The sequence below is a fragment of the Pongo abelii genome, chromosome 15 (assembly GCF_028885655.2).
Source record: "Pongo abelii isolate AG06213 chromosome 15, NHGRI_mPonAbe1-v2.0_pri, whole genome shotgun sequence".
Lineage (NCBI taxonomy): Eukaryota > Metazoa > Chordata > Mammalia > Primates > Hominidae > Pongo > Pongo abelii.
The window spans coordinates 77024714-77037864 of NC_072000.2; the positions used below are offsets into that span (position 1 = coordinate 77024714).

Sequence of the window (13151 nt, forward strand, 5' to 3'; positions counted from 1 at the left end):
AACACAGTTCTAAATAATCCATGAGTAAAAGAAGAAACCAAACAGGAAAACATTTTGAACTGAATGAAAATAAAAACCCTATATCAAATTTTTTAAATGAGGCTAACATAGTATTTATGGGGAAATTATATCAGAAAATGATGTAGTAGAAAAGAAATATCTCAAATCAATGACCTGTTTACACCTTAAGAAATAGATACACCTACTATGTAACATAAAAAATTTAAAAATTAAAAGAAATAAGAAACAGAAGAGCAAATTAAATCCAAAGTAAATAGAAGGAAATATAAAGATCAGAGCAGAAAAAACAATTCTACCAAAAGCTATTTATTTGAAAAGATCAATAAAATTGATAAACCTCTAGTCAGAATGATGAGGTAAAAAATAACATTCAAATTACCAATATAATGAGTAAAATAATATGCCACCACAGATTCTACATATATTAAAAGGGTAATGCAGCAATATTATGAACAACTTTGTGCAACCAATTAGGAGAATGTAGATAAAAGAAACAAAATCACATACTAACAAAGCTTACTCAAGATGAAATAGATAACCTAAATAGCCCTATATCTATAAAAGAAACTAAATTTATAATTAAAAACATTACCTCAAGGAAATTGCCAGATCCAAATGGATTCACTGGTAAATGTTATAAAATATTTATGGAAGAAATAATACCAATTCTATATAAAGTTTCAGAAAACTAAAAAGGAAGAAATATTTCCCAACTCATTATATGAGACCAGCATCATCCTGACACCCAAACCAGACAGACATTACAAGAAAACTATAGACCAATATCTCTCATAAACATAGATGCAACAATGCTCTAATAAAACTTGAGCAACATGAATCTAACAATACATTGAAAAGATAAAATAGCATAACAAAGTGGGGTTTATCCTAGGAATGTAATGTTGGTTTAACATTCAGAAATCAATCAATGTAACTCATTATATTAAATGTAAATTTAAGATATTAAATTTAATCAACCATTCCTACATAATGAAGCTTCCATGAACAAAAGAAAAACCACATGATCATCTCAATAGACACAGAAAATCAGATGATAAAATCAAATATCCATTTGTGATTTAAAAAAAAAAAACTCTCAAACTAGAAATAGAAGGGAGCATCCTCAATCTGATAAAGAATATCTACAAAAAATTCTACAGCTAATGTCATACTTAATAACAAAAATATAAATAAATGCTTCCTCCTTAAGATCAGGAACAACATAAGGGTGTCCAATCTCACCACTTTTACCTAATATTATATTGGAGAGTCTAGCCAGTGCAAGAGACTAATAAAACAAATAAAAGTTATCCACATTAAAAGAAAGAAGTAAGTTTTCTTTATTTACTATTCAGGTTATCTATTACTGAAGTAACAGATAATCAACTATATAGAAAATGCTACAGAATCTATAAAAAGCTATTAGAACTAATGAGTTTAGCAAGGCTGCAGGATATAGGAAGAATATACAAAATTAATTGTTTTTCTATATATTAGCAAACATCAGAAATTAAAATTTATAAAAATTTATTTACAACAGTATCAAAAAATATTAAGTGCTTAGAGATAAATCTGACAAAAATGTGAAAGACCTACACACTAAAAATTAAAAATCATTGATGAGAAAAATTAAAGAAGATATTAATAAATTGAAAGACGTGCCATATTCATGGGTTGCAAGTCTCAATACTGAAAACTGTCAATTTTCCCCAAATGGATCTATAGATGCAACACAATCCCAACCAAACTCCTAGCCAGCTTTTTGTAGAAATTGACAGACTGATTATAAAATCCATATAGAAGTGCAAAGGACCTAGAATAATCAAAATAACTAAGAAAAACAAGAACAAATTTAGAGGGCTAACACCACCTGATTTCAAACATTATAAAACTATAATAATAAAGACGGTGTGGTAAGAGTGTAAAGATAGACAAATAGGTCAATAAAACAGAACTGAGAGTCCAGAAATAGACACACATATATGTGGACATCTAATTTTCGACAAGGCAATTAAGTGGAGAAAGACTAGTCTTTTCAACAAACTATGTTGAAACAATTGAATATCCATCTGCAAGAAAATAAACTAATGCATACTTTGTACCATATACAAAATCAACTCAAAATGAATTTTAGACCTAAATGTGAAACCTAAAATTATAAAATTTTAGGAAAAAAAATAAGAGAAACCCTGACCTTGCATTAGGTAGTAATTTCTCAGACATAACATCAAAAGCACAATTCATGAAAGAATAAATTGATAAACTGGATTTCACCAAAATTGAAAACTTCTGCTCTTTGAATGAGACTAAGTTAATGAAAATACCAACCACAGATCGTAAAAAAAAATTTGCAAAGCATAGGTCTGATAAACTTATTGTATCTAGAATATATAAAGAACAATCACAATTCAATAATAAGCAGATAGCTCAATTTTAAAATGGACAAAAGATTTGAACTTTACCAAAGAACATATATGGATGGTGTAATATTGTGATATAATGAGAAATATATATTTTGGTCTTAATCCCCCACTTCTTGGCATACAGTTCCTAAAACCCCTGGCATCTCCAAGTGATGTGTCTTTTTATATGCTAATGAGATGACCCTGGCTGGGACCTGCTGGATAGCCTCAGGATAGGGGATTATAAACAGAGGAGCCAACCACAAGATTAGCAGGCTGTACCTTTTAGCCCCAACTCTAACTTCCCACCTCTGACCTCCAGGAAGAAAAGAGGCACTAGTAGTTGAGCTAGTCACTAATGGCCAATGATTTAATCAACCATTCCTACATAATGAAGCTTCCATGAAAATCCAAATGGACTAGATTCAGAGATCTTTGGGTTGGTGAACATGTGGAGGTGCTGGGAGGGTGGCTCACCTGGAGAAGGCGTGGAAGCTTCATGTCTCTTTTCCCCTTACCTTGCCCTGTGTACCTCTTCCATTTGGCTGTTTCAGATACATGTCCTTCGTAATAAACTGGCAGTCTAGTATGCAAACTGTTTTCTTGAGTTCTTTTCTTTTTTTTTTTTTTTGAGGCGGAATCTCGCTCTGTCGCCCAGGCTGGAGTGCAGTGGCGCGAACTCGGCTCACTGCAAGCTCCGCCTCCCGGGTTCACGCCATTCTCCTGTCTCAGCCTCCTGAGTAGCTGGGACTACAGGCGCCCGCCAACACACCCGGCTTATTTTTTTGTTGTTGTATTTTTTAGTAGAGACGGGGTTTCACCGTGTTAGCCAGGATAGTCTCGATCTTCTGACCTCATGATCTGCCCGCCTCAGCCTCCCAAAGTGCTAGGATTACAGGCGTGAGCCACCGCGCCCGGCCTGTTTTCCTGAGTTCCGGCAAATGATCAAACATGAGGGGCAGTCATGGAAACCTCCATTTATAGCCCATAGGTCAGAAGCACAGCTGACAACCTGGACTTGAAATTGGCATATGAAGTTGGGGCAGTGCTGTGGGCTGAGCCCTTAGTCTGTGGAATCTGACGATATCTCACAGTGGATAGTGTCAAAGTTGAGTTAAACTGTGTAACACCCAGTTGGTGTCTGTAGGGAATTGGAGAATTGCTTGGCGTAGGGGAAAAGACATCCACACATCTGCTCACAGAAATATTGAGTAAAAGTATAGAGAATAAAACAGTTTATTTTCCCTTACAGATGGCAAATAAGCACATGTTAAGATGCTCAAAATCATTATTAACTAGGTGAATGCAAGTTAAAACTGCAGTGAAATACTACTATATATCTATTAGAATGGCTAAAAAAATTTTCAAACTGACCACACCAAGTGTTGGCAAGGATATGAAGGAAGTGGACCTCTCGTATATTGCTGGAGTGAATGTAAAATGGTACAACCACTTTGGAAAACAGCTTGGCAGTTTATTTAAAAGTTAAACATGTATCTCTCTTATGATCTAGTTGTTCTACTCCTAGGTAGTTAACCTCTCGAGGAGAAAGGAAAGCATATGTCCATTCAAAAACTTGTACACAAATGTTCATAGTGGCTTTATTTATAGTAGTCAAAGACTGCAAACAAATCCTAATGTCCATCAACAGGTGAATGGATAAATTAACTGTGATACAGCCATGCAATGGACTACTACTCAGCATAAAAAGGAATTATTGATATAGTATAATTAGTAATTATGCTAAATGAAAGAGCCAGACGGGCCCTTGTCCATAAAAAAAGGGAGTACACAGGCCGGGCGCGGTGGCTCACGCCTGTAATTCCAGCACTTTGGGAGGCCAAGGCGGGTGGATCACGAGGTCAGGAGATCGGACCATCCTGGCTAACATGGTGAAACCCCACCTCTACTAAAAATACAAAAATATTAGCCGGGGAGGCTGAGGCAGGAGAATGGCATGAACTCAGGAAGAGGAGCTTGCAGTGAGCCGAGATCGCCCCACTGCACTCCAGCCTGGGCGATAGGGCGAGACTCCATCTCAAAAAAAAAAAGGGAGTACACAGTGTGTGGTTCCAGTATAGAAAGCAAATCAATGGCTTCCTCTGGGGAGGGAGTAAAGAAGGGTAGAGGCACGGAGAAGTGCAGGAAGGATGGATTTCTAAACACATAGGAAACCTTTGCAAGTCATGGATATGTTCATTATCTTGATTGTGGTAATGGTTCCACAGGTGAATATATGTCAAAACTTATCAAGCTGGACACATTAAGTATGTGCAATTTATTGTGTGTAATTACACTTCAATAAAGCTGTTAAACTTTTTTAATAACAAAGCAATCTCAGGGACTTCTGCTTCTGGAAAGATGAAATAGATACACTTTTTTATATTCCTCTCACTAAGTACAACTAAATATCCTGGACATTATTCATAGAACAGACACAAGAAATAACTGAAAAATGAAGGGAACCAGTCAGACCAGCTAGGGACTTTGGGACCTGAGAAACAACAGGGTGGGTGGTGAGCTCCCTGGGTATTATTTTATCTATCTACCTATCTATCTAGCTATCTAACTATCTAGCTAGCTAGCTATTTATTGAGATGAAGTACCACTCTGCAGCCCGGGCTGGAGTGCAATGGTGCAATCCTAGCTCACTGTAGCCTCAAACTCCTGGGCTCAGCAATCCTCCCACCTCAGCCTCCCAGGTAGCTGGGACTACAGGCACGCACCAACACACCTGGATAGTTTTTTAAATTTTTATAGAGACAAGGTCTCACTATGTTGCTTAGGCTAGTTTTGAAGTCCTGGGCTCAAGCAATCCTCCTCCTTTGGCCTCCCAAAGTGCTGGGATTACAGGCATGAGCCTGTGTCCAGCCCAATCTTGGGTCTCCTTTATGCCTCATATATCCTGGACTGGATTCTGGAAAATCTGATAACCCAGAAATACCAACAAATGAAGACCAAAAAAGACCTCAAGAAAATCCTGCTCTCTCTAGCCAGAGAACCAGGAAAGGACCAGCCTAGCAAGACAAGAAGGCATCCCAATAGCTTTGCTGGGTTGGTGTCAGAGAAGGCCAAGGGAAGAGCTGGTGCCTTGTGGTATCAGTAGAGGCCCTCCTCCTCCCAAGTAGGATAATACCAATGGAGGCCTAGTGGGGAGCCTGAACTCCCACCTCCACTCAGCAACAACAAGGTGTTCTTCCCCTGTTAAAGAGGATGTCAACAGAAACCAAGTGGAGAAGCTGGATTTCCACACCCATCTGACAGTAATAAGGGGAGCCTCGCCTCCCCTACTAGCATAGCTTGAAAGGAGACCTGCTAATATAGAAGATTTAAATAATATCTAGAGTCTCATAACATAACAGCCAAAATGTCCAAGATTCAGTCAAGGCCACTCATCTTATGAAGAACCAGGAAAATCTCAAATGAGGAAAGACACAGATACCAACAAGAAAATAACAAAAATGTTAGAATTATCTGACAAGGATCTTAAAGCAGCCATTATTAAAAGTATTTCAACAAGCAATTATGAACACATAAAACACATTCAGCAAAGAAATAGAAAATATGAAGAATCAAATAGAAATTTGAAAACTGAAAAAAATTGTAACAAAAAATAAAAAAGCTCTCAATGGATTGGCTTAACAGCAGAAGGCAGAGGACAGAATAAAGAAGCATTGAACTTGAAGAGAGAACTATAGAAATCACCCAAGCTGAGCAACAGAGAGAAGAATTTTAAAAATAAATAAACACAGCCTCAGGGACTTATGGGACTATAACGAAAGATCTAACATTTGTGTTGTTGAAGTCTAAGAAGGAGAGGGGAAAGAGGGTGGAACTGAAGAAGTATTCAAATAAATAATGGCTGAAAAATTCCCAAATTTGGCAAAAAAAAAAAAAAACCCATAAACCCACAGGTTGAAGAAGCTGAGTAAACTCAAACAGAATAAACCCAAATAAATCTATGCCAAAACACATCAAAATCACGTTTCTGAAACTAAAAACAAAGAAAAAACTTGAAAACAATGAGAGAGAAATGACACCTTACTTATAAGGGAAAAAAGCATTTAAATGACAGCAGATTTCTCATCACTAACCATCAGAAAGAAGTGGCAAAACCTTTTTCAACTGCTAAAATAAAAGGACTATCAACTCAGAATTTTATATCCAGCAAAAATGTCCTCCAGGAATGATGGCAAAATCAAGACATTCTCCACTGAAGGAAAACTAAGAAGTTGTTACCATCAGATTTACTCTAAAAGAATGGATAAAGAAAGTACTACATCAGAAAGTAAATGCTAAAAGAAGGAATCTTGGAATGTCAGTAAGTAAGAAAAACAATGAAGGAGTAAAAATATGACTAAATACAATAAACGTTTCTCTTACGTTTTCTAAATTATGTTTGATGGTTGAAGTAAAAATTATAACACTGGTATGGTTTTCAGTGTATGTAAAGGAAATGTTTAAGACAACTATATTATAAAGGGAGGAGGGTAAAAGGAGTTAAATAATGAGAGTGTTGGGTGGTAATAGAATAGTTTTGTATCTTGATTGTAGAAGTGGTTACACAAATCTAGACGTGTGATAAAATGGCATAGAGCTACATATACACATTTTACCAATGTCAGTTTTTTGGTTTTGATATTGTAAGATGTATTAATCTTGGAAGAAATTGGATGAAGAAGATAGGGGATCTCTCTCTATTATATTTGCAACTGCAAATTGCACATATAGTCACAATTGCAATCATTAATTATTTCAAGATGAAAAGTAGATTTAATAAAGGAGAAATTATATGAATCCCCTCCCCACTCAAAAAGCAATCCCTGATAAGTGAAAGCAAAATGAAACAAATAAATCCAACTGTGTATTGAGTTAGGGGCACGACCACACAGACGAACTATTTCAGCGACCTTAAAGGAGAGTAATTTGGCTGCACATGTTTAATGGAATATACCCTAAGGACAAAAAGACTTGCCAAAAAAAGAAAATATCTTAAACCTTTTTCAGTAATATTATTGTTAATAGTCATATTGTTTGTTACTCTGATACTGTGTGTGAGTGTCTGTGTGCGTGTGTGTGTGTGTGTGTGTGTGTGTGTGTTTGTGTGTAAAATAAAGAAAATAAGTAATTACATCAATATCATTTCTAGAATTTTTTGGTGTAGGAGAAAGGAGATACAGAATTAAGATACTTAAGTAAAAACCGTTTGAATTGAACGGGATGTATCAACATAATTTCATAATGTATTTTCTCTTAAAAAGAAAAAGAAAAAACAAATGAATACTATTTCTTAGTTCTAGTCACTGATAAGGCCTAGAAACAATGACCAAGCCAGGAGCAATGAACAGCACTGCAGTCTCTAAGTAACATTTCCTACAAACAGGAGCCAGGATTTCTTCAAGAAATAGCTGATTTCAGGCCTGGAGAGGAGGAAGTGTACAGGATGAGCTTGAAATATTTCATCCTAATATTAGGGTGGCAAGAAGGCCATCAGAAACTACTGGGGTTGTTTCAAAACACCAGCACTAGGCCGGGCACAGTGGCTCACGCCTGTAACCCCAGCACTTTGGAAGGCCGAGGCAGGCGGATCATGAGGTCAAGAGATCAAGACCATCCTGGCCAACATGGTGAAACCCCATCTCTACTAAAAATACAAAAATTAGCTGGGTGTGGTGGCGTGTGCCTGTAGTCCCAGCTACTCGGGAGGCTGAGGCAGGAGAATCGCTTGAACCTGGGAGGCAGAGGTTGCAGTGAGCCGAGATCATGCCACTGCACTCCAGCCTGGCTACTGAGTGAGACTCCATCTCAAAAAAAAAAAAAAAAATTAGCCTTATAAGAATAATAGCTACACTGGATTAAAATACATCAAATATGTTTAAATCTGTGAGTTCCTGGTGGTATTCAAAAAAATAATTATTATTATATTGATCGTCTTTGGAGAATGCTAGGGAACCAACTCATTATTTTGAAAACTAGTAAATAGAGGGGAAAAAAGTCATTCATCCTGCCTTTCATATGTGAACTGTATCTCACAATAACTAAAATTTTAATGAGGGAATGTTTTTCTTTATAGAAGTTGTGGAGTTAACAAATGAAGACACAATGACAGTCCTGGATTGAATATTAACTTTTTGCAACCCTTAATGGGATAAAGAATCTAGGCAATTATCATGAAGAGCTGCTAACATCAGTAAAAGAGGTTACCAGACTGTATGAGCCGCTTGATGAAAGTACACACTACCACTTAGGAGTTGTTCTTACCAAAAAAAAATGGAACCTGAATAAATCTCTAGACCTAACTACCAATTCACAGGAATAACACCGTGGGAACGCAACCACCAAATCCTTCTGGGAAACCCTACAGCGTAAGCAACCCAGTGTCTTCAACAAGTAACATGCAAGAAGGAAAGAGAGAGAGGCAGAGACAGAGAGAAACCCAGAGATGTTAAAAGACACATTAACCAATTGCAATGTAGGGCTCCCATTTGGATCCTGATTTAAACTACAGGGGGAAAAATGAATGTTGGCCAAATATTTGATGATATTAAAGTCTTATTGCTAATTCTTTGAGCTCTGACAGTGATTGTGGGTTTGTTTGTTTGTTTAAGTTCTTTACCATTTAGAGATACATAACAAAATATTTACAGATGAAATCACGTGCTTTCGTGGAGTTGCTTCAAAATAAAATGAGGTCAGGGAGGAAAGTAAGGAGTGTGTATAGATGAAACACAATTGACCGTGAGTTGAACATTGTTGAAGCAGGGCTACATGGGGATGTGTTTTACTATTGTCTTCAGTTTTATATGAAGGTGAAATTTTTCCTAATGAAACATTTTTAAAAACATATCCAGACAGAGCCAGAAAAATCACATTCCTGTAGCTGTCTCCCTAATAAAAAGGTCTTTATTCTGTTCTTTGCAGCCTAGAAGACTAGTATCACTGTAGCTGTAGTAATAACAGTAATATCAATAATAATAGGCCAGGTGCAGTGGCTCATGCCTGTAATCCCCGCACTTTGGGAGGCCCAGGCGGGCAGATCATGAGATCAGGAGTTGGAGACCAGCCTGACCAACATGGTGAAACCCCATCTCTACTAAAAATACAAAAATTAGCTGGGTGTGGTGGCACACACCTGTAATCCCAGCGACTCCGGAGGCTGAGGCATGAGAATCACTTGAACTCGGGAGGCGGTGAGAGATCGCACCACTGCACTCCAGCCTGGGCAACACCGCAAGAGTCCATCTCAAAAAATAATAATAATAACAATAATAATAATAATACCCAGCATTTTGGAAGCACATACGTACTATGTGCTAAACTCATTTATGAGTTTTTATGAATTGTCTCATTTAATTCAGACAAAATCTTATGTGGTAAGTACTATTATTATTCACATTTTACAGATGAGGAACCTGAGGGACAGAAGTTTGGTGACAAAGGTAAGCCTCACACCCAGATCTAATGGCAGATTTCCAGCTTGTAATCAACACCCAAAGGTAAAAGATGAAGATTGCTGTCATGTCCTCAGTCTTGCCTTCTTTGGGATAAACACCTTTAGCTCTTTCACTTCCCACCCCACCCCACCCCTGCCACATGGCTTCAATGCCCCACACCATCGTTGTCGCATTCCTCGAAACAGCTGCCAGGAGCCACAAAAGTAGCTGCGTTTCTTTAAGGTATCTCAGAGGCCCATGTGCAGCTTGCCCCACCCCGATCCTATCCAGGCTGCCTGGTTTCCCAGACAAGCTCTGGTCCTCCTCCCTCCAGACTGGGAGCCTGCACGTGCGCATGTCCCAGAAGTGGTGCGGCTCACCTGGGCCTCGGTGCCTCTTCTCCATCCAAATGTAGCAGTTGTTCTGGGCCACCCCAGTCTGTGAGTCCAGGAAGGGAAGACGCACGCTGCGCTCTGCACACAGCCGTGAGTTGTAACTCCGGCAGTGCTCAATGGCTTCCTTGTAGAACTGGTCCCCGAGCCTGCCAGAGTCAGAGAGTGAAGGGGTGAGGCCAGGGAAGACTGAAACACACCCAGAGGGAAACACACCCAGAGGGAAACACACCTCCCTGGAAAGGCTGAAGACCTCCCAGTTATGATGACCAAGGCAATGAGCACCAAGAGCCTTGCCAATGAGCAGAATGCAACTCAGTGTCAGGTCTTGACCAGATTTTATTTTCTATCCCAAATCCACCAGGCAACTTAGAAACTCCTTTAACAAAGAGCATGGGCTTCCAAGGATGAATCACCAGTAAGAGAGAGCTGTCTGTGTTCTAGGAAGCATGAGGTCCCACTCCAGAAGGGAGGTAGCTCTGGAACAACCTTCTGCATGGAATCTAGAGGATATCACACTTCTAGAACCTCCTCACTCATATTAGCTACATTTTATTCTCAGAGATCACCAGCAAAGGCATTCTAGGTGAACCCAAATCACCAGCAAAGATACCCAGTTTTCCATTACAACAGAAGAGAAACACTCCATATAAACAAAAACTAAGACAGAAAAAACATTCTATAAAAGTAGGGATATTGCAGGAAGAAGGGGGTGTAGAGGAACAGGCACCAATCTTTTAAAACCATATTACTTAAAGAAAAATAACTTTCTGATAGAAAACAAACAGAATTCAACAATTTTGAATTCAAAATAATTCAACTCATGGAGTTTAAAAAACAAATAGAAAGACCTTTCTGGTTTGCTAGACTGAGAATCTGATTAAGCACAGTATATTTTACGTTCCTGACTCTTTGGTATTTTTGGACGCACGGTGATGCTACTAATTTTAAGGTAGTGTCTTTTTCAAAGACCAAAAATAGAGCATTGATATAATTGATCAAATGCAAAGCACTAAAATAATCAATGAGATCAAATACCTACCAAATAAAACATAGGCACAGGCTAATAAATGCCTCAAAGAAATACAAATGTAATAACATAACTTATGCCAGGTAAATTCAAGCCTCCTACTGGGGTCGGGGGGCGGTGGGCGCAAAGGAGTGGAGTGTGGGAAGAAGAAGTAGGAAGGGAAGGAGGCACAGAGGTCACAGGGGCAAAAGGGAGAATCAAGAGTTTATTCTGAAGCAACGTTATGATGTCTTTTTGTTTTGGTTCTATGTAGATTTCAGAAAGCCAAAATGAGAGGGGAAGTCTCTAAAAATAACATTTCTTAACCAAAGTATTTAGAGGAATAAAAAAAGCAAAATTGGGGTGTTGGTTTTTCTGTTTTTTTTTTTTTTTTGAGACAGCGTCTCACTCCGTCGCCCAGGCTGGAGTGCAATTGTGTGATCTCAGCTCACTGCAACCTCCGCCTCCTGGGTTCAAATGATTCTCCTGCCTCAGCCTCCTGAGTAGCTGGGATTATAGGTACCTGCCACCATGCCCGGCTAATTTTTTGTATTTTTAGTAGAGACGGGGTTTCACTATGTTGGTCAGGCTGGTCTCAAACTCCTGACCTCAGGCGATCCACCCGCCTCGGCCTCCCAAAGTGCTGGGATTACAGGCGTGAGCCACCATGCCTGGCCTCAATTCCTTAATTGTGGTAAAATACACATAACATAAAATTTCCCATCTTAAGTGTACAGTTTAAGTGTACAGTTCAGTGGCATTAAGCACATGCATACTGTTGTACGACCACCACTACCATCCATTCCCAGAACTCTTCATCTTGCAAAACTGAAACTCTATACCCATTAAACAATAACTCCCCGTTCCGCCTCTGCCCCCATCTCCAGCAACCACCATTCTGCTTTCTCTCTCTATGATTCTGACTACTCCAAGTACTTCATAAAAGTGGAGTCATACAGTATTTGTCTTTCTGTGACTGGCTTATTTGACTTAGCATAATATCCTCAAGGTTAACCTATGTTATAGCATATGTCAGAATTTCCTTCCTTTTTAAGTCAGAACGATATTCCATTGTATGCATATACCACATTTCGCTTATCCATTCATCTGTCAGTGGACATCTGGGTTGCTTCCACATTTTAGCTATTATGAATAATGCTGCTATGAACATAAGTATACAAATATCTTTTCAAAACCCTGCTTTCAGGCTGGGCATAGTGGCTCATGCCTGTAATCCCAGCACTTTGGGAGGCCAAGGTGGGTGGATCGCCTGAGGTCAGGAGTTCGAGACCAGCCTGGCCAACATGGCGACACCCCGTCTCTACTAAAAATACAAAAATTAGCTGGGCATGGTGGCGGACGCCTGTAATCCCAGCTACTCAAGAGACTGAGGCAGGAGAATCACTTGAACTCAGGAGAGGTTGCAGTGAGTTGGGATTGTGCCACTGCACTCTAGCCTGGATGACAGGGTGAGACTCTGTCTAAAAAAAAAAAAAAAAAAAAAAAAAAAAACCTGCTTTCAATTCTTTTAGGTATATACCCAGGAGTAGAATTGCTGAGTCATATGGTAGTTCTAGTTTTCATTTTTTGAGGTACCACCATACTGTTTTTCATGGCAGCTGTACCATTTTACATTTCCACCAACAGTGTACAAGGGTTCCAACTACTCCACATTCTCATCACCACTTGTTAGAAAGCAAAGTTCTAAATGTACTTTTCTATACTCTTTTTAAAAAGTCAACGGGTCAGGTTCTAACAAAGAGCTTAAAGCAAATATCTTACTATGGGAAAATACAACCTTGGAAGCTTCTGAGGCATCATTTGGAAATTACTTGTTGACAAGCATCCAAAAAAAACCAAACAACAGCAACAACAAAAAAAAAAACCCTTTGCT

At 38.6% G+C, this 13151-nt stretch overlaps 1 protein-coding gene across 6 annotated transcripts in view; it reads right to left on the reverse strand.

Annotated features, from left to right (window-relative positions):
- DPF3 (double PHD fingers 3) overlaps nucleotides 1-13151 on the reverse strand; it is a 279174-nt gene that overhangs the window by 146027 nt on the left and 119996 nt on the right. For all 6 annotated transcript variants that reach the window (XR_010137066.1, XR_010137068.1, XR_010137067.1 and 3 more), the window contains one exon: nucleotides 10237-10397. Coding sequence is in view for 3 of the 6 variants with exons in the window: in XM_054530783.2 (XP_054386758.2) it covers nucleotides 10237-10397 (161 nt within the window). In the remaining 3 variants the exon portion in view is untranslated. The remainder of the gene's footprint in view (nucleotides 1-10236; nucleotides 10398-13151) is intronic.